This window comes from Xiphias gladius, chromosome 10 (assembly GCF_016859285.1).
Source record: "Xiphias gladius isolate SHS-SW01 ecotype Sanya breed wild chromosome 10, ASM1685928v1, whole genome shotgun sequence".
Classification (NCBI taxonomy): Eukaryota; Metazoa; Chordata; class Actinopteri; order Istiophoriformes; family Xiphiidae; genus Xiphias; species Xiphias gladius.
In genome coordinates, this window is record NC_053409.1 from 5,014,987 (window position 1) to 5,038,040 (window position 23,054).

Consider the following 23,054-nt stretch of genomic DNA (forward strand, 5'->3'; position numbering starts at 1 on the left):
CATAAACTGAACTTAAAGTGTTAAATACCCCTTTAATATAATCTAATGATCACAAAAGCTCAAGTTTTATTAAATGTTTATTTTACATGAAATATACAGTTTTGTTTGGAATTCATATACGAACTTTGACAAACATCAATAACTTAACCATAAAAAATGACATCTACAACACATTTATACTGGAGTTTTTACGAAATGGAGCAACATTGAGAAGAAAACTATGGACAATGGATCAAACCAGCCTAACTGTTTTTAGTTAATGATCTAGAGACATGGTTGAAATTCAGTCCAGACAAGTACCATGGCTGCATAACAATGCTGCACTAAGACATCTAGGAAAACCAGCGAAAATGAGAGAAAGGAATGGAATACAGAAAAGTGATTGCCCTGTGATGAAATACAAAAGCGGGGGAGAGAAGGGAAAGAAAAAAAACACCCAGTGTAAAAGATTACACCTTTTTAGTGAGTCACTACAAAGTGCATTCAATAGATGTTACATTGTACTGTATTTCCTCTGCTTTGCGGTGTATTTAAGATGCTCACTGTCCGTAAAGCAGAGTCAGGAGTGAGAATGGTATGGCCCACAATTTCACAAAAAACTACAAATATTGGAATATATTCAGAGTATATTATCCAGCTGTCCTGAATCTGGAATGAATTAGGAGAATGGTTTGAAATTCAAAGTATCCCTGTGTGACACTGCATCACTTGCATTTTACCATTCAGAGTAACACTGTTTTAAGTTTTTGTGTGCAAGTCAACGTGCAAAAGGCAATGGGTTAGCAGAATAGCAAAGGACTCTTACACAAGACTGAAAAGCAATGGACATTGTATTTCGGTTCCTCGAGAGCACAGTTGTATTCACATGAAACAAAAGGGCTGTACTATACAATAACAGAGCACCAATACTACTGACTTTGTCTCAGAACAAAAACATACGTCAAGAGAGCATTGATCTGTTACAAGTTAACCTTGGCTGCCTGTCATGAGCGGTACTTCAGTCATTCATGCCAGAGTCCCCAAAGGCAAACACAAATAGCAAGGCCATGTCCTACGGGAGAGCCGTGTTTGTGGCTACTGATGGGCTTTCAGCCAACATTTACATGGCAAATACAATGAAATGAAAAGGTGATAAGAGAAAGTGGGAATATTGTTGCTGTGAAGGTCTCATTCCCATTATGCACTGCCATGTTAGAGGGCCCAGAAGCCACAGATTTGACATTTAACATGCTGTCATCAGCAAAACACAACTGCAAAGTATTTGTTGACAAGACCAGTTTGAGTGTAATCTGAGAGGCGTTCACTGTATGTCACAATGGGGGGATAATTTGCAAAGCTGACTTTTTACAGCAGTCAAAAAAAAGCATGGAACAGAGGAGTAGAAAGGAAAAAAAAAAAATGTTTAAACCATCTCTCTGGCAGGATATTCAGATTTTGCCATAAATGCTTCTCCGTTCATAAAAATAATGACTATCCTTTTAAAGTTTACTCTCAGTTGGTTCTAGGACTCAGATGTTGGCTATGCATCACTGATGACCTCTAGTGCAGTCACAATTCTGTTCCAACAGTCAAAATAAACAGCAATCTCAGACACAAGAAGTTATCAAGGACTCCACAAAAAAAAAAAAAAAAAAAAAAAAAGAAGATCTGGCCCATAGCCCTCTCTTAAATAACATTTTTTTCAAGGACAAAATGATTGGCTCAGGTTTTAAGAAGACAATTTGCAATGGAGTGAACTTTGAACTGTCCTCATTTGGTGGAATTGTGCAATGGGAAACATATAAACCCATGTAGTTTTTTAATTAAAAAAAAAAAAAAAAAAAAAAGCTATGACGTCCTTCATTTTAATAAATACTATTAAAACACCAATATGGTGAATATGCATAGAAGAAACTATGGGAAATCAAATACATTTCCACTTATAATTTCTTATCAGCCTATGAGTTGAAAAAAGTACTCATCGAAAATAGTTCTTGGTTTAAACATTGCAATAAAATGTGTTGCATATCGTTTTTCAAACCGTGTAAAAGACAAATAGACCAGATGTTAAATACTCACGAGGTTACCCGTCATGCTCTGTAGTCCATATTCATTAAGATGTTGGACATCATTTTTTCAAGAGTTTACAGGAAGCTCAACTTTTAAAAGTAGTCAAAATTATGTGTATTTTCAAGAAAACATGGATTTGAAATTTCCTCTTGGCTTTGCAGTCTCATTATCAGACCCCCAAAGTGCAATGGAAGATTTGATATCATTTGAAATAGTTCACATTAGAATACATATACTTCATTGCCAACCAAGTCAACAACAGATGACCAGGAAGATGTGTTGACTGTATTGACTTAATAGTTAGGAACTATGTTAATATCTCATGATTCTGTATTTTCTTCCTTTGCATATTCCTCTACAAGTTTCTCATAGGAGTGGCTTTGTTCTGAACCATCACTAGTGAACACAGACCCTTCAGATTCAGAACTCTGCTCCTCCTTGGAGTTTGTTTCAATGTTTTCATCACATGTAGTAATAGATAGTTTTGCTTTAGAATCATCATCGTCGTAGTCATCCTCCTCCTCCAAGTTGTTGCTGAGAAAGTTTTCCTCATCAATAAAAGTAATGTTTGCATTTTGGAATGTTAGGGGATGGTACTCTTTAGAGTCCCATGTCCTTCGACCACCCGTTCCACATTCTCTCATGCCTCGGTTCTCGAGGTCGACGTCCTTGTCAAGTTGGTTCTCATACATTTGGTCCTGATCTAGTTCTAGGTCACCCTCTACATGATCTTCTGTTAGCAGCAAACCATTGTCTGAGCCCAGGAGATAGTTCTTGGACTTCGAAAAAGCAACAGTGACGCGGTCACTGAAACTATAGCGTCTCTTTTGGCGTGGTGAACGGTCCAGACTAAGGATAGTGTGCGTATTAAACATGGGTGCATCATTGCAACTCTTGGATCGACCAATCTCTTTAGATTTATTAACGGTGTTGCCAGAGCTGCCAGTTTTTCTGTCATCTCTTTTGGTGCCAATCTGCTTTATCAAGTCATTGTAGCCTTCCTGCTTCTTGGACAGGAAGCTGAAGATGTTAACGTCATTAGGAGTGGGTGGCAAACGAAGGGCAGCCTTGTGAGACTCTTTGTAGTGCCGGAGTTCATCGAGAGATAGCTTGCGCAGCTTGCGGCGTTTCTTCAGTGCCTTGTGAGCTTCAATCACCATCCGGACTTTCCAGTTGAAGAACAAAGAAAGCCAGGCCAACCCCAGATAAATCCACACTTCCACGAAATAACGGTACAGAGTTGGGTATTCTTTATTTGGTTCCACACCTGCAGGACAAAGAAATGGTCAAAGGTCATTTAAATCCAAATTTCTGGATACCTGGTACCATATGATCGGTTCAATCAAAAGAATCATCCAAGAGATTAACCATAATTCCTTTGTTATCTGTATACATTTTACATGTGATCAAACAACTGATTCAAAAATTGTCTTGGAAATGTGATATGTTCAAGGCGATCAAGAAGGGGCTTTTAGCCGTTTTCTGGCTTAAGTTAATAAACAAAAATTTTTTCTTTCTCAACTTACCTGCTACCAAGTCCCCAAAGCCAATTGTGGTCAAAGTGACAAATGAGAAGTACAAGCCTTCGATGTATGTCCAACCCTCCTGTGACATAAATACAAAAGGTGGAAGTACTAAATGGACCAGCACACCCCAGAGGAGAAAAATGGCTGTGCAGGTAAATTGAGCCTTTCTCTGGAAAAGAAAAAAGGAAAATCGTAGTTCAGGTGAAGATTTTATAATACCACAAAGAGATGAAAATTTGTTCGCTAGAAGTGAAAAAAAAGCCCATAATCAACTTACCAGTGAAAATCCTTTCTTGGTTAGATACTGGCCCAGGTGCTTGGCTCTGCCACCGAAGAACTTTCCTAGCTCACTGATCCAGGTAAGACACAAAGGCACACCAAACAGCCCATAGAAGATGCAAAATACACGGCCTGCTGACGTTTTGGGGGCAATGTTCCCATATCCTTAAAAAAAAAAAAGAAAAAAAAGAAAAAAAAAAAAGGAAATTGAAAATAAAACCAAATGGTTAAGGTTAGGTTGTTCCAGCTATGTGTATTTGAAACACATTCATGCATAAAATCTGTCTCTTTAGTATGGCTTTAGGAAAAGGAAATAACAAAAACCATGCAAGTTATATTGATTTTCATAATCCAAATCAATTTCATCTGTGTTGTTGTCCTGTACATTCAATTTATACATTTTAGCAAAACAGCCAACATTTGAATGTAATAGATTTTGTCACATTGGTACAAAGTAAGAAAGTGTTAAAAGTTTGCCTGATAGCCTAGTGCGTGCTTTTGTCAACTATAGCAACATTACTAAATCTCATTTTCCCTTTCTCAAAAACAACTAAAAAAAGCCTCTTTTCCCAACAGAACTAGATATGTCACTGTTGAACCTCCAAAAGTACTTACCGATAGTAGTGATAACTGTGGCAGCGAAGATAACAGCATTTGGCCAGTTCCAGTTGTTGAAGGTCTTACTGCCAGTTATGGTGATCCCTTGGCCTGCAGCATCAGACACCACCTGAGGACAAGAAAATAAAAGACCACAATTGAGAAAAAGATGGAATTATACGTAAAAAAAAAAGAAATTAATAAAGAACAACAGCTGGATGCTATCAATTGGCAGTTATAAGAGTCCAATCTAGCTAACCAAAAGGAAGACAGGAAGTTTGTTGTATGCAAGCTCCATTTATTCCACCACATCCTTCCTGTGATATGTTGATGGTATCTTGAGTAGTACTGATGAGCTGAAACGACACTCAGGCACCCTGGAGAGTCGCCTTTAACCCGAGGGCTTAGTAGTTCCAACCACTGCTTACTTTGGTAGGGAAACAGGAAGGCAAATGTTGCATCCCTAAACAGCTATTTCATAATCACATGATGATGTGGATTAAAAAGCATTATTCTGTGGTTACTCTCTCTTATGTTTGTTTTTCTTTTCAACATCAAAAGTTGCACTGAATTTTAATACAAAAAAATCTTAGGGGGGGAAAAAAAAGTATGTCGTGCTTAACTCACAGGTAATATTTGTCTCCAACCACCCTGAGCATGACATACATCAGCTCACTCTTGCAAGGAAGTTTTAGTGTTGAAATCCAGAGCAGACAGAAAATACTTAAAATCATTCCCAACCAAATGTGTGCTTGAACAGCCACTACAAAAACTGAATTGCACCTCTTGGGTATACACAAACACTCGGCCATGTGTGCTAGGACAATGCATTCCTCCACACCAAAGTTCTTCTTTCTCAAAAAAAGAAGTGCTTGAAGGGGAAATGTGCAGGGGTTGGCAAAATTCACATAAGCCCTAAAGTACTAGAAGATGCTTGGTTCTTTTAATAATAACAGGTCTGTGACAGTTCTGCAGTGTAATTACCAGCACAAGGGGAGGCCATTCCTTTGTCTGCTAAAATAACACAGTTCTTCTGTTGGGCTTTAGGATGACAGCAGTGATGACCAAGTTTGTGTTCAAACCATGACTAGAAATTAATGAGGAAAAAACCTCACTTGAGTGGATAACTGTACTGCTTACAAACTTTTATATTTGCCAGTATTCCTGACAGTTCACTGGATCTGTAATGACTTCTTAGATTTATATGCATGGGGTAAACTAACTACAGGCCATGTTCATAAAAATGTTACTTTAATGCTATTTGCACAAATAGTGAAAACACTTGGGAAACACGGATATACACCACAGCGGACTGTATCAAATCAAAAACAAGCTACTTTGGTAATTTTATATTAAACTAACATGGGTGTTCACTTTTAAAAACTGCTCACCTGAAAAAGGGTAAAGGGCATCACATGTACTGTCGGTTTCCAGCACTGTGGGAGTTTTACTAATGGAAAGTGTTAAGGCATTTACAAAAACACAGCTGCACAAGTTTTATGAAATAAAATCAGATAATTAAACACTCAAATAAAATACTGCTTTTGGTAACTAAACCCCCCAAATAATCACTGATTCATTATTTCCTCTGTTGCAGCCACTTATTACCAAAATTACCATTTATCACTGTTTAACAGTTTGAGGTGTCTGAGGTTTGTTTGCTATGTGGAAAACAGAAAAAGTGACAAATGTTATACTTGTGTGTCATGTCTGTGGTCTGTGTGTGTTCAGCTCTGCACCTTACATTGGCTTAATGAGGGTGATTTGCACATGTTCAGTCTGTCTGCCAGATTAAAAAAAAAAAAAAAAAAAAAAAAAGTGCTGAAGTTTGAGACAAGCGAAATGCTGATTCACAGGAATACAATGAGAGCAGAGTGCAAGCTAAAATATGGGAGTGAGTGCCATGCCCTAAGTGTATGACAGTCAAACAGAGGACAAGGAATATGACCTATAAAACGAAGGCAGACTATACAGGTTAACATGTTCACATGTAAATGCAAATCTTTAAAATACCCGTGTTGCTATCATTGAACCGTCTTGACTTTCACCTACACAAGCCAGGAAGGAGAAGTAGTTTCTTTTCCTATGGCCACAAAAGTGAAAAGATGGTCTCCATGGACCGACGCTATTAAATTATTAAAAAGGGTCAGCCAATGGACTAATGATCGCTTCAGGTCACAAATGACCCTGAGATCAAGGCAAAAGCTACAAGCACTGGGAGAGAAAGATGAGACATTTTGTGTCGAAGTGAGCCCAAACCAGCTCAGGAGGAAGTTATTACACTTGCTTCTTCACAAGTCTGACCTCTGGACAACTGGATGTCAAACCACAGCTACCAACATGGATTACTTTTGCTGGGCAATTCATAAAATATGGACTAATTGAAATAAAGTTTTAAAGAAGAGCTAATTAGTCTCCAACTGAGTACTGGAAAAAACAAAACATGACCTTTGAAAATGAACAGCCTTAATTAGATGCTTCTCTAAAAACAGTTTTTCTTCTGTTAATGTCAAAGTTAGTTCTGGAAAATAAAATAAAAAAATTGGAAAATCATCAAAACTTAATCCAGCAATCTTGGTAAATAAATATTTCAGTTGTAAATCTTTCTAAATAATGTTAAACAAAATGGCATTGTGCCAAGTGACATACCCAGTGAATGACAAATGGAACGATGAGGGAAAATATCTGAAAATGTTGTACTAAATAAAATGAACCCCCCCCACCCACCCACCCACTTCCTTCCAAGACTTCCTAGTCTGAACTTCATACTGACACGTGTGCTGGTACACTGCATTACTGAAGTAGTAGAACATTTATGGCATCAAGATATCCTTGCTTTTACAAAAGTTAACACCTTACTATTATTAAACCATAGTACCCATTTGTGGTTGACTCATTCTTCTTTTGTCTGTTTAGTATCATATTTAACTGAATATCTTTGGGTTTTGGACTATTAAAAACGAACAAAACTAGACATCTGAAGTGTGGAATTGCAATGGACATTTTTCACTATTGTTTATTAATCAAAAAAAATATTAGCAGATTAATTGATAATGAAAATAATCTTAAATTGTAGCCCTAAATATGATATATTTTATGTCAGGATTATTAAACGGTACATTGTCAGTTATAGGTGCAAATTATAATAATGAATTGAAAAAAAAAACGGACACAAAACATGCCCAAAATGGTGCGAAAGTCACTTCAGGCTATGGCTGGTATAGACAACATGACAGAATGCTCCCAGTGCTTTTAAAAAATATATATACACATTTTGATGCTGTCAGCAGGAAGTTGCAGTAAGCCTTTGGAATTTGGTATTTAATGTTTGTGATATTCTATGAAACAAAGCAATAATTACAGCAATAATAATTTACCCACTGAACATACCTATTTTCGGATATGGTTATAGTGAAACACATATCAACTGAGCTAAAACAATCTTTGACACAAGATGTGAGAAAAGCATGATAGGAAATACATTATGTTGACTTCCATTTACAAACCCCATGACCAAAACAGAGTTTGAGACACCCTTCTCAAGTAAAGGATTCCTTTACTTTTGTGGAAGTGAAACTATTGCCAAACTGCAGGCTTAGCAGTCTGCCATTGCCACATTCTGATAACCAAAGAACAGTAAAAACCACAATGACAAACTCCAACTCTTATCAAGACAGCTGGCAGTCCGGCACACCACTCCAGTTCCTAGGTATTTTTCCACTTCCAACAAACAAGCAACAGCTGCTTGTGGTCAGGATTGACTTTACAGACAAGGAAGTCACTCAAGCACTCCCATGTCATTATGTATTGATTTCTGATATGGAGGTGGATGGGATGCAAGGAATGCCTCTGGGAAACAATGCTGAGATTTCACTGTGGGCACCAATCAAAAGATCCAACACAGACTTAGGGAGAGAAATTACACTCAAAATGGTCCCGAAAGTGTATTACATGATCTATAAATGAAAAATAAGATTAGAAAATACAACAATTTACAACAATTTGTGTGTAATTTTGGGTACGCACAAATGCATTTTCCAATCCACACACAAATGCCAAGCAATTTGAACACATGTAAAACAATTTTACAAATGCACAACATCACAACCTGAATAAATTAATATTTTCCATACGGATTTTCAACTTAAACTTCACAGATCTGATCATTTTCACTTATGAAAAGCTCCTTGTGTGTACAAATGTCTTTAGACATTTGTGACATTTAGTATTTATTTACAGATTGTTGAATGTGTGTGCACGGATTGCCAGATCCGCTCAGATCAGGTTACACTTGCATGTGAAGTTTCGAAACTCTTTCCAAAGTCTCCAGCACCACACAGATCCACAAAAGCGTGCTGCGTTTTAGTGCTGGTGGAAAACTGGGACATCTGGCCCTTCTGTTAATTCATTTGTAATTTCGGAGTGGGAAAGATGATTTTCTAAATAGACAGGATAGCTCGTCACCCCTCGATTAAAAACACATACATTTACCAAATATAGACTCTATACAGTAGCCTATAAATGTAATTACATGGTTTAAATAAGCAACTGCAAGGTGGTGGACTTGTTCTTCTGCTAGGAAAACAGCAAGTCCAGGCAAAAAGCAAATGCCGGGTAAACCTAAAAAAAAAAAAAAAATTCTAATGGGAGGAAAACATATTTCAACAGGGGAACAGACTCTGACGTAAACAGTTGTGAAGCAGAAGAACAGCTACACCACCTAGCAGTAGTCTATTAAAAAAATATATTTACATTTATAGGCTACTGTGTTCCCCCAGAGCTTGGGGGAAAAGAAATTTTGAAAATCTGATGGAATATCTGGAAAGGTGTAGGATATTGTTTGTGTGATTTATTCCAAAGCACAAACCAGAAATTAACATTAACAATAAACAAATGTTGATTATGATAAAGCACTGACAAAGGATGTCAATTTTACAGCTTCTTCTGGATTTGGTAAAGGCAAAAGGGGCAAGTTGTGAAATCTCTAGACAGCAAAAGGATACTTATTTTACATCTGGTTAACAGAACATTTATACCATTAAATTATACCATAGTATGCCATTTTAAATTAAGCTGTTAATACTGCATGAAAGTGCGAGACTCGCTTCATTAACACAACACATGGTATTTTTCTTAATTCTCATTATTTTTGGTGAGTTGATTAACATTTTGTCAAACGCAAAACTAGGTTTTGGATTGTTGCAGGTTCACTGCTAAACTCCTGAACAGTGTAGAGTGGTTGCTATTGGTATGCTGACTTAATGGTGACATTCTCACACTGTACTGACATTGCACAGTACATGCAGTCATCTGGGTCTGCAGTAAAATCTAATTAGGCATACAAGGAAATAAAGACATTTCTGTCTTGCCAATTAATTGCCTAAACCTAAACTCATGACATTACAATCTACTGCTACCTTCCATTACTTTATTTATTCATTTATTAAAAACACACTTTCCAAAAGAGGAAGAAAGACTTGGCTATTTCAAGCCAGCAGCCCCAACAAAGCACCCTTGGCACATGACAAAGTTAGCTATCCCTGAAAACAGTGTGATACTTTTGTGCTTGCATTCTAACCAGGGGCCATGTTTCACTAAGCATGTGACGGCAGTGTGTTAATAAACAGTTTTTGCAAACTTATTTGGCGGCACAAACGTGATCTTTAAGTCATTTGCAATGGGACTACTAGAGCAACTTTTGCAGTCACGCAAGTGAAATCAAATAACCCAACGCTCCTTGGAAAAGTCAAAAGGCAACAAGTGCAAAGAAAGGCTGCACTGAGGAAAAGCAAATTTAAAGTTTGCGTCACTGGTTACAGTGACTCCTTACAGGTAACTTTTGACCCTTATATTCTGGGCTGATTAAAAAAAAAAAAAAAAGAGCAAAGTCTAGTTTTCAAATATTATAAAAAAGTTGCTGCATTTTTCCTTCAGCAGAAAACTAAGGCACATGGCTGTTGTGTTCTCTTTATGGAATTTAATCTGAATATTTTCCTGCCACCATATATTCATTTCTCATTGAGACACAGCACTGTATGTATCAAAAGTGTGAAGTGTGGACAATTCATGCTTTCAGCACAGCCAATGATATGTCATGCTTCGTAAGAGTTCAAGGTTCTATTGTACATTACAAAAACATGGCTTTGTAGATTAACTGATAAAGGCAACCGCTCACATTTAATGTTATTTAATGTTTTCAATGTTTGTATTAAATTTCTTTTGCTGTAGACACTCAGTTGGCAGTTTATTAGGTACACCTAACTAGGGCTGGGTGATACATTGTCTTTAAGGTATAATCAACATATTTTCAAATGAGATATATGAAGAGACAAGACCATTTATATCAATATCGATAGATGTTACATTACATAACCTGTTTCCTCAGTAAAGCTGTTCCAGCGTAAGTACCGGGATATACATCATGCATCGCCTTTCAGCCTAAAAATACAGGGATAATTTTTTTATGTATCGCCTAGCCCTACACCTGGCTAAAACGAATGCAGTGTAATACAACAGTCCTGCAATAAATCATCATATCTCATCTAAATCTTCTTATAATGTTGAGTTTTTGTTGAAACTGTGTTACAGAGGTGTTGATTCAACTGCATGATCATTTTGGAGGCTGAAATTTGTGGTGCTCTTAAACTGTCATTGTGTTATATTGACAGGTGTTCCTCTTATTTTGTCCACCCCATTCAAATTAATGGGGGTAGGCTAAACAACAGACACACCTCTTTGTATAATGCAACGCAGTTCAACAGCACCACAAATTGCAGCCTCCAAAATGATTATACAGGTGAATCAACACAACACAAACTCATTATTATAATCTCCATGAAGGCAGGATTTATTACAGGACTGTTGTATTACGAGTATTAGTTTTAGCTAGGTGTGCCAAATAAACTCCCAATTTAACGTATGTATTCCTGAATAAGTTCGGGTGCTGTAATGTTATGGGGCTCCTGGCAGTATGTGCCGAACTAGCTCAACACAAAATGCTCAATAGAAGGAGCTATGAAAACAAACATGACTTTTATGACTGAGGTATACATGCATGCATTCAAGTATAGTTTACAGTATAGCACATACTACCCTAAACTTTATAATGCATTCTTGCCTCATTCACCCCTTGCTGAGCTTTTATAACCACTTCTCAAGAGCCAACATTGATGGGCCATAAAATCCAATCTTTAAACCGTGACCACTTCAAGGCTCCTATAGTTAATAGTAGACTCCTTGTTAATAAAACAGAGAAGACTTACTTTTACAGGAGTGTCGCCTTCTGTAGTTAAAGCCTGCTTATATATTTTAATTGCTAGCAAGCTGAGCATAGTTTCCACAATGGAAATCTAATAGAATCTCTGCTCTTAACACAAATGAGGCTGATAAAAGCAACTTGAAGGCAATATACTGCTTTTCTCTGTTTTAATATACTGACTCCAAAGCCTTTGCAGCAGGTGTCTTGGAAAACACCAACAGAGGAGGAAAAAAAAAACTGGTAGACTGTGCGTCTAGAATGATAACAAGACAACACAACTGTCTTTGTAACTGGGAAAAAGGGTTAAGATGTCAAACACGATTTAATATTATCTTTTGACAATGCTTTAAAACCCCACAAGTGGTTTAAGTAGTCTTTGTAACTAAGAGAGCAGAGAAGCAGGAAATATTCCAGTTTCAGTTGAGTGACCACTAAGATTTCAACCAAAATTCCAAGTCTTTCAACTGTTGCATAGCAGCAACTGCCAAAGGTAAAATTCCAAAATCTCTCATCCATAATATTCCAGAAGCAGGTTTGGCCATTGCAGTGATTTGGTTGTTAGAGATACCATTAGTGGGAGGAGGTTCAGAGCATATCCCTTTCAGTCCTCCCAACACAAAAAGGAGAAGCACATGGAAGACGAAAGGGGAAGGGGGGGGGGTTGATAAATCTCCCCAATACTGATGTGGGCCCAAAAAGGGAAACAGGTTGAGACATGTTGCTGGTCATATTTTTGTAAGTGCAAGTGCAAAGCAATCAACCAACCAACCAACCAACCAAAAAGTATTTCTATAATTTTTGATATTCTTGTCTTTAAAGAGATGAACCACTCTCAGTGTTATTAGTGCAGTGCAATGATTCCTCTGAGATGGTACGTTGCATATACCACTGTAGAACAAGCCTTACACATTATAATCATATCTTCTTGTCATACACGAACATCTCAGACAATGAGAAAGAGAAAAAAAGAAAGAAAAAAAACAAACAAACAAAAACAAAACAAAAAACCAAGGTCATAAAGCCACCCCAAGAAGTGGATGAACACCTGTGAAATCAAAAGATTGCTGACTTTCTACTGTACATGCTCATTCAGTGCAGACAGTAAAACTGCAAGGGCCAATGGCACCAGCTTTACTACTGTTTAAAGAATTGCAATTTTGACAAGAAATAGGCAACGGAACACCATGTACTGCAGCTTTTAAGAGCTGTGGTTACAGATTGGCTGGCAACATCTGCTATCATAATCACTGTTCCAGACAGATAATCTGTCAAGTTTACAAGATAAAACTAAATGAACTAGGTAATGAAATAATTATCCTCATTAACTATGGACACAAAGAACTCACCAAAGATAAAAGAGGACAATATCTATGACAGACACAGAGGGAAATTTGGGGAATTTTTGACAATTCAGAGACCATTGTGGGTGTGTTGACCCACAAAGATGAACCACAAACTGACATTTCATTCCTCAAGAGTTTTGTTAGTCTTTGGTGGACGCTTACTTACCAGCTGAGGCTGATTAAGGCCTCATGTGTCACCCCTTTCAAGTAAGAGAAGACTGCAGTGCAATATTAAACACTGATGAGGATTCACTTTGAAATAATCTTCATATGGTCTGATTTAAGTGTGCAGCATTTAGCGTGGTTTAAAGTAGGAAGTGTTACAGAAAAAAAATGGAAAATGTTAAGTTTAAGAACATGTCCATACCTCTAATATTCTGTCCAAATCATCTTTCGTCAGACAGGGATACGCCTCAAGTATTTTATCCTTCTTGGCACTATACTGCTTTGCAACCAGCTTCCAATTTGGCTCCTCCAGGACTTGAAAAATTGCTGCCCCAATGGACAGGTAAAAAATAATGGCAGAAGTCAACAAGGGGCCTTTATCTACCATACTTGTGTACAATGACTCAACTTGGAGAGCGCAGGACAGGGGAAAATGAAAGAAAGGAGGGGGTAGATAACAATACCCGAAGTTATGCGGGACTCATTCTCAGCAGGTCTTTTGGCTTATAAAATGTTTCTTCTTCCGCGCGATGGCTCAGAAAAATGACTCAAACGCGCCAAAGCTGGCAGCATTGGGCTCGAGACACAACAGTACAAAAGTAGTCATAAAGCAAGGCTGAGCGCGCGTGGTACTACAGCCGCAAGTAGTACTCTCCCCACGTGCGCAGCCAGACAAATGCTGCCTGCTAAAGTACTGAACTCTAAGTAGGGGAGTGGAGAGGAGCAACGAAGATCCGCCCAGAAAAAAACAGTAAGGAGGAGCTCACCTATTCTGAGGTTTGCTCGATTTTCTTTTTAACGCTGCAGGTGAGCGGCTGCAAAGATACCATAGCGTTCAGAGGCACGTTTAACACAGCGGTGTCTCAACATATCATGAAGTGTTCAACAATTCCAAACGTTTTTATGTCAAAATATAGCCTACAACAAATTGCGTATGATTCGGCAAAGGTGATATCATTTTCACTTTTTTTTTCACTTTAAGGAATTTGCTATAAAAAAAAAAAGGCGGTGTAATTACACTGGAAATATATGTAGCTATTAACTTTGTTGAGTCTTAAAATCATACTAAAGTCCCTCTACTAGCCCCAATAAAATTACTTCAAGGAAATTCGTAAATCAAAATGTGTACATTGCTTTTGAGACAAGTGAAGATATGTAAAATCATTTTATGACTATATACATTTGTATTAAATATAAAATAAAGCATTAAAATCCTTTCTCTATCCTTCATGACTATCTTTCAGGCTGTTACTATAATATTCTTTTCACTAGTGAGTTTATAGTGACCTTTTAAGTGACCTGTTCTTACAGTTAGATCATTTCCTATTCTAGTGGCTGCACATTTAGAAATGTTTTCTATTACTTGAAAAAGGTTCTTTAAAACCCCCCATTGTAACTTCAGCAGAAGATAGTCTGGATTAATGCATTAAAGTTCCATATTCTGTAGAGTGCAGATCATCAGATTTTTGTGGCACAAACTCAACTGATTGCTTTGGTTTCCAGGCTCAAAACTCCAGCCTAATTGACATTCAATTGATTTGTCTTGATGTTGTTTATTGTTAATTACTGGGATGACTTGAAATGGGGCAACCATAGACTTAATCAGTGCCACTGTCTTAGCATTTCCCCACAAAAATATTATTAAAATATAATATAAAATATTATTCCATATGTTCATGTGAATCAGTCTGCCTGCGAAGCCATGATGAGATTTTATATGCATGTTTTATATTTTTATATTACATTGCTTCAAAGAACTCCACCACAGACAGTAGAAGACAGTTATATATGCTTTAAATATCATAGTGGTTTCTCAAGAAATGCATAACACATGCGAACCTGCTTGAAATGTCAAGAACCAGGTGTGCCCTAAATATCTCTCTAGGGTGTTTGTAAAGATAGCGTCCATCAATATGCAGCAGTCTCTCAAATGAAGAAGTGGAGTTGAAAGATGGTGATTAGTTGTAGAAGGACATGCACCTAAAGGTAACTTGTGTCAATGTCCAAACGTCAACTGCTCAAATGTTTGCTCAAGAGATGCGTTCTGTTTTCTTTGTCGATGCTATGAGGAGCAAAGATCAGACAAAGGAACAAATATATTGATTACTGTTTAAGAAGAGCCACAGATCCTCACACAGACAAAGCATGGTTTATTAGCATGCCGGACAATCAAAGTACAGAGTTGGACACTGCATGTAATTTGCAGTAGTTTGCATTAGAAGGTGCGAGGAAAGGGAAAATAACATTGTTTTACACTTCCAAAATCATTGCTGTCAGAAGACCATAATGCACCTTTGATCTAGCAGTGTAAGTTCATAGCTATGTGAGAATTCATGGCATGCAAGACAGTAAGATATTGCATCATGATTACTGGTGTACTACTTGCCCGGGGCCTTTTCTTTCTCAGTGTGTGTTTGTGTGTGCATTCATGTTCTGTTGTATGCTCAAATGGTTTGTTTTAGACAATTGCATTCCCACATATTTCTGTAGTGCTTTGCTTACTTCAGTAAAAAAGTGGAAATTGTTTTAATGTCACATGATAGTTCCTGTCATAACAAATGGCTAATATAATGTTGCTTTTTCCTTTGGCACTACATCAAAGGGAAATAATTGCACTGCTAATGTTCAAATAGTATGTGGAACTGTATAAAAGCCAGGATTATGTTCACAGCATTACGTGGTGACTACTAACACTGAGTGTACACTTACAGCTCTGTGCAAGTTGTGGTAGTGCAAGTATTAACCTGTTCTATGAACAAACCAGTGGAGTAAAAGATGTAAAAGCATTATGAAGAAAAAGTATCTGAAATTTTATTGGATATTCCATAACAAAAAACACCATCATCATGTCAAAGAACACCACTGACATTTTATTTTTTTAGGAGTCAGAGGTAGTCTACATTAACATGCCAGCACATTTTAACTGATTATACACAAGATCTTGTTTCATTAAAATATTTAGGTTAGGCACAAAACTAATTTTGTGCGATCATGACAAGATCCTCCTTCTATGTCTGTCTTATGTGGCAGACTATTTCATGGCCGGGACCAGCTGCCAGGCAACCAGCAGAGATTAGATTAAACAAAAGAGATATAACCCATTAATTAGTAAACTTTAGAGGCACAGGCGGATTTGTTAGTTTCATACAGAGCAAGGGTAGCTTCATACCTATTTCCACTCTTTCTGCTGATTAAGCTGCTGGCTCCAGTTACATATTTACAGTATCAATCTTATCATCTCACTCTTGGCAAGAAAGCCAATAAGGGTATTACCCAAAATGTCCAACTATTCCTTTAATTTTTAACACACGACATGCTTTTTAACACCAATATGCAATTTAGCGTAAACAAATAAACAAATTGCTTGCACAGTTATGCAAAAGCAAGCACTTTTTAAATCAGCTGACTCAGCTGTGTGCTGGTTTCAGGAGCACTGGCAGGCTGATCTGCTGGTATCTTTGTTGTAGGGACAGAGATCAGAGATGATCACTGAGACAACTCAACATTTTAAGGTTCTGACATGCGACAGTTCTTACATAACACTCATTCCTGCTTTGTAGTATCAACACCCAATGCAAAACTTGACCTTCTTACCTTCAGTATTGGATAAATTCCCAACAGCATGTACACTGGGAAAAACACTGAAAATAATAAAGTCCTGAAATGGCAGTCTTCCATGTTGTAAGTTTGCCAAGTTATTATTTCGGTTCATATTAAGTAATTTCATCCTGTTTTTCAAATGGTAGTTCAGAAACAACAAAAACATTCCATTAGCAGTCACATGGTGTTATGGAATTTTTGTCATGTGAATTAGATTTACATCACCTAACCATTTTAAGGAGTATCAGTTTTGTGTTTTAACATGTTGCTATAAAAGTGAAGAGAAGGAATGCGGCCCACTGATTTTGACGTCAGTAGTGTCTTTTCATAAATCTAAAGAGATTAATCTTTTCTAAATGTTGTCCCATCGGTCCCTTTGGGTGGTCACTATATGCAGTCTAAGGCCAAACATCAGCAGATGTGATACCATATACTGTACTGTTGAGCTGGTGAAGGCCATCATGGTGGTCTTGTGAAAGGCCCTTTGGGATACAACGGGACTTCCGGAGTTTCAGGCAGGCCAGATAAGACAACTGGAAGAGCCACCATCAGATAACACACTATTCACTCTGATGCATTAACACATGTTTGAATTGGTGACCAAAAGTCTCAAATGGGGACAGAATCTTTTTAGAGATCTTGGAAAGGCCAGAGTTTCTGCTACTTTAACCCTAAAATTCTGCATTTTCAGACAAAAATGATTAAGAAACGCATATAATGCAGTTCTTGTGCTATTCTTAAAAATATCCAGAAAAATACTTTAGTTATTTTCAGTATCTTTCTTGACATCTTATTTGTCACATATAGATTTTTGGCAGGATTTTTAGCAGGAAGCAGGAAGGTCTTACCCATTCATTTCCAACCAGACTCCTTTTTAGCACATCTTAAAAGAGCACTCAACCAGTTTTACATATCATGACCTATTTGTTCATCAAAGGGGATACTAACAAGCCCGTGCCACCTGCTGAATGATGTCTTTTCTGGTTCTGGGGGAGCTTTCTAAATTACAATAAAATAGCCCCATTGATTCCATTAGGGCGTCTCCATTTTGATTCATAGATTACAAATCTTAAATGGACAGCCTGCATTACAAACTGGGGGAGTGGAGATTGAAAGACATGGCTATTTACCAGCCATTGAAGGTCTAGCCAAGAGATACTATAGAGATGCACATTAGTATAAGATTTGGAGAGTTTTTGGAGCTTGACCCATACTATGGTTTAAAACTCTTGGCCTCTGCTGCATCCATTTTGATCACTCATTGTTTTTTGATGTGTCTCTTGCAAGTCCCCCAACTTTATGGAATTGCAACACTAAGTCAGTGCAGGACCCCTGACTTGAATGACAATAATAGCAGGCAACTAGAGAACTGATTAAGAAATGTAGAAAATAAAAAAAAGTATGAAATGCAGTTTTGGTATCACTTGATGAGACTATTGCTGTGTCTAAAATCCATTCATTTCGGTCATTATCATATTTCTCAACTATCACACACACACAAAGAGTCATACTAGACAAGATTACACTGCTGCTGCTACAGCAAATCGTGTAAAAGTCAGGTTGTAGAAGCAACGTAGGAGAGCATGTTATAATACACTTTTAAAGACCAGCCTCAAACAAAAAGTGGCAAGACCTGCTTTGGGTATATACTATTTGTTTGTACAGAACAGAGGATCTTCTCTGAATAGAGAAAGTGAACACTATGATATTCCAGGAAAAAGCTACGCAATTACACAGTTATTCAGTTAATCAGTAGTTTCTAAAGTTTATTTCGACATAAACAATGATTGAAGGAACAAGAATCTTTAGTTCACATGAAGAAAAGTGGCCTCAGTGATGTTCAGGCAGTAATATCCTGTCACAAATAGTTTTAGTATCTGGTTAGATTGTATATAAATGTTACTTTAGAGACGGTTTGGTGAGTGGAGAAACTAAATGAGACTCTTGCAGCTGTCAGTATAGCTACAACATGTCTGTTAAACTTTGTTTAACAGACAATTACTCAATCGGGTTACTCACGTTTTTCATGTTGGCAAGCATCTGCCGTGCTGAAGACAGCTAAGGTAGTGCTGTTCAGCAGCTGGCACTAATGTCTGACATCTGACCTTATTATAGGTAGCAATACAGTTTCACAATCGCATCATCATTATTTTTATTATGTCCATGAATAATTGATGTTGTAGTAAATCTGAATAAAAAAGAAGCCTCTGATTTCAATGATAATGCATTATATTTAAATAGTCAGTGAGTTTTCTGCCAATCACTGAAATGTCAAAGTGTTTATAGTATGTTCTTCCTGTTTGTTAAGTAATATTGTATGCCATCCCTTTGTAAGGGATTATTTTTAGACCTTTTTAATGTGTACACTGATTTGACCACGTGAAATGACTGAAGAACTGCTTCCTAGTCCCATTGTTTGATGTTTGTGTTGTGTTTTTTTCCAAGCTTCTCGGGGGGGGAAGGAAACTTGCACAATCAGCCAACTAATTTGCTTCTGGTCGGTATGTGTTTCTTTGAATCTTTATGTGTTCCCAAACATAAAAATCAGAGGACATAAAGAGAGAATCAGATTGATAATAGGGGCTTTTAATGTTCCATGCTCTCTGTCAAAAATACATTTTTAAAAACTTATCATACATTGATGACCTGAGTTTATTTTAGCACACACTAATATCTTTTTTATGGTTCAACAGGAAATTCAAATATTAATGAATAATATTAACAGCCTTTTCTAGGTACAATGTTTGTTAAAGCACCTTATCTGCTAGAAAGAAGAAACCAGAGCATAATATGATAGAACTCACATTAATTTACACACACACACACACACACACACACACACACACACACACACACACACACACACACACACACACACACACACACACAAACTTTGTATAATCCAGTATAGAACTAACAATTGCTGTAAATGTAAATTACAGATAGCCTCAAGGGAAGGTGCTGCACAGATTTACTGTTGCTGTTCTGTGTGTGTGAGTTATTGCACTGTAGAGGTCAAAATCACAGAACCTGTTAGTTCACCTTGCAAATCCTGAATCCTGTAAAAGACCCCACACGTAATTTGAGACTTTATAAGATCACTGGTTTGCAGATTGTTACTCTTTGTCTTGCACAACAAATAAGATCTTTGGCAGGTTTTTGTCTCTGGGCTTTGCCATTGTGCAACCATGCAACATAATCCCTCTGCCATGTAGATAGGGCTTTTAACATCATACTGAAGAAGTGTCAGGCGCCATTTTACAAAAAATATCAACTGGAAGCCCCCACACCATTAAGGTGGTAACACTTCTGCTATGTGCAAGACTAGTAATATGTAATTCATTATCAATTATAGTCAAATGTGAGACAGTCTCTGTTTTAGTATAATTGGCAACGTGACTTTGGTGAGACAATGAGACCAGTTCATTCTGACTGAGAAATGTAGAATCTCAAACAGCAGTTCATGTAGTTCAAGGTGGGGCTGTGGTTTTTTTTTTTTGTAGACCTGTTTTCTGGTATCACATTGGAAACAACAGTGTAATCGGCATGAAAGTACGAGGTGGCTGCACAAGAGAGGAGACGGGAGATTGAGGCCTATAGATATTCATGGCTTCACAGTCTACCATAAATAATTGCTTTTTAGCACATCTTAAAAGAGCACTCAACCAATTTTACATATCATGACCTATTTGTTCATCAAAGGGGATACTTACAAGCCCGTGCCAACTGCTGAATGATGTCTTTTCTGGCTCTGGGGGAGCTTTCTAAATTACAATAAAATAACCCCATTGATGCCATTAGGGCGTCTCCATTTTGATTCATAGATTACAAATCTTAAATGGACAGCCTGCATTACAAAGTGGGGGAGTGGAGATTGAAAGACATGGCTATTTACCAGCCATTGAAGGTCTAGCCAAGAGATACTATAGAGATGCACATTAGTATAAGATTTGGAGAGTTTTTGGAGCTTGACCCATACTATGGTTTAAAACTCTTGGCCTCTGCTGCATCCATTTTGATCACTCATTGTTTTTTGATTTGTCTCTTGCAAGTCCCCCAACTTTATGGAATTGCAACACTAAGTCAGTGCAGGACCCCTGACTTGAATGACAATAATAGCAGGCAACTAGAGAACCGATTAAGAAATGTAGAAAATAAAAAAAAGTATGAAATGCAGTTTTGGTATCACTTGATGAGACTATTGCTGTGTCTAAAATCGCTCCCATGATCATTCATATTCACTCTTCATTATATAATAGACACCATTAATTTACTCTATAGTGAGAAGTAAAGTTGGAATTTGTGTAGTGTTGAAAAACTGTACTTTTCACATCTATGAAATATAACAGTGCATCAAAGGGTTATTCTTAGAAAGGAATGTACATGCACTACTTTTTGTTTTGTTAATGAATTTCACACTCAGAATTGTGGAAGATAAATGTAGTGCACTATGTAGCACTATGTAATAAGAACTGACTCAAGTCATGACCTATGATTTTTAATTAAATCTGAACAACAAATACAAATCCTTGAGTAAAAGATTCATAAAGTGAAATAAAAAAAACTCAGTTCAGGTGTCAGTTTAACCAGTGGTGGCTTTGTAAGTTTATAACAGAGAGGCATGGGACTGAGGTAAAATGCAAAGCACCAGTAGTGGCATTTATGGACTTCTGTACATGACACCACAATAGACACACTGACACTAACAACCTCAGAGAACAACTAGTTGCCTTTTATACCAAATCATATTACTAAATTAAATACATATGCACCAAATAAGGTAATGGAGCCCCTGGTCTACCTTACAAATGCAGGGAAGATGTCCATCTTAAGGAGTAATTTGAATTTAGAAGTATATCACATGTCAATGGTCCCATGGTTCTAAATTCATACTGTTAAATTCTTAAATTCTGGTCAGTTTAAGGACAAGTGTTGTGATTACATAACAGAATGGAAAAGCTCAGTACATGAAGTAAGTTAACAATGGAAATGAAATGGAATGGAAAAATCATGTCATTTTACAAATGCGCTCACTTGGAAAATTGGATAAGGATAAGGTACTGCTCTTGAGTACACTTTTCAAACATCAATATTGACCCATTTCATTTTTATTTATTTTTTATTACCACAAGGTCTCCTGTGACAAGTCCTGTCGAGTTCCATTTTGCTAGTTATTCTAAAATTGGCTTAATGGATTCATTGCCTAAAGTTTTAAACATTCCCTCCAAAAGGCTGGCTGGGGAAAGTTGAAACAGGCAAGCAGAGCTGCTGAGTAAACGCCACAGGTTGTTTATGTTGCTGCTTTCTTCTCATGTACAGGCTTGTCCGAGCTGCAGAGAGGGTATAAGCCAGAGAGGAAATGCTTCGGAATGAGCAAGGACATGCCATTGGCTGGTGTTACAATCTTTGACTTCACGGTGTATCAGTGACTTTACCAGATCAAATATTCCCGAAACAAAGATCAGTGTTTCCAGCATAAGAGAGGCACAGAAATCCTGGAACAAGCTTCTAGAATCAACACACATTTCATGTCATATCAGAGTTCAAAGTTTACTTCCATTATCTCAAACCTTTATCACTGTGTTCCAACATGTATATCATTTAATAGCGAGATAAAAATAGTAATTTCTCTGAAATAAACATAACCTTGTCAACAAAACTCTGTATCCAATTAAGGATTAAATATGTCTCTATAGACATATATGTCTCTATAGTAAAATTTCGGACTTCTTGAACTTATGAAATGCTCTCAAAACCTTATTGTATAATGCTAAAAAATACATTGTCTATGCATTAACAACTGCGTTTTTATAGGTCATGAAAAACTGATACAAAGCTTTCATTCAGCAGTGACCATAACCATAAGTTATAAACAAAGCAAGCGTTTTATTACAGTCTCATCAACAGTCACAAGTTTACAAGCTTAAGAACAGTTACTGTAATTCAGTATGTAGACATCTTTACAAATCTTTGCCCTTTACTCTGTAATAGGCAGGAACATGTGAGCCAGCAGCCTGAGACACCTACGTAATATCATGGGATGGCGTATACATATCACACTCCTTTCAGGACATTTCGCGTGTCATGTCTACTCATTTTAAGCTTTTCGTGTGTCATTTAACACTGTTTTAGTTAGGGTTAAAGTTAAGGGGTAGTCAGTAGAGAAATGACGTGGTGTTAAATGACTTGCCAAAAGCAGAAAATGTGTAGCGATAACACATGAAATGCCTTAAGAAA

General features: G+C 37.2%; 1 protein-coding gene across 1 annotated transcript; it reads right to left on the reverse strand.

Annotated features, from left to right (window-relative positions):
- Positions 1 to 1,836: 1,836 nt before the first annotated feature.
- On the reverse strand, positions 1,837 to 13,889 carry kcnk5a (potassium channel, subfamily K, member 5a). The gene is made up of 5 exons (XM_040136364.1): positions 13,420 to 13,889; positions 4,470 to 4,581; positions 3,853 to 4,019; positions 3,576 to 3,744; positions 1,837 to 3,316 (listed from the first exon to the last, which is right to left on the reverse strand). Exons 1-5 carry the CDS (start codon positions 13,603 to 13,605, stop codon positions 2,370 to 2,372), a joined length of 1,581 nt encoding a protein of 526 aa, XP_039992298.1. The 5' UTR covers positions 13,606 to 13,889; the 3' UTR covers positions 1,837 to 2,369.
- Positions 13,890 to 23,054: the final 9,165 nt, after the last annotated feature.

Coding starts and splice junctions, on each gene's coding strand:
- kcnk5a (XM_040136364.1), bottom strand. CDS start 13,605: ATGGTAGATAAAGGCCCCTTGTTGACTTCTGCCATTATTTTTTACCTG. Junction 4,582..13,419: donor ATTTGGACAGAATATTAGAG/GTATGGACATGT, acceptor TCTTGTCCTCAG/GTGGTGTCTGATGCTGCAGG. Junction 3,317..3,575: donor CTTTGGGGACTTGGTAGCAG/GTAAGTTGAGAA, acceptor TTTGTCCTGCAG/GTGTGGAACCAAATAAAGAA.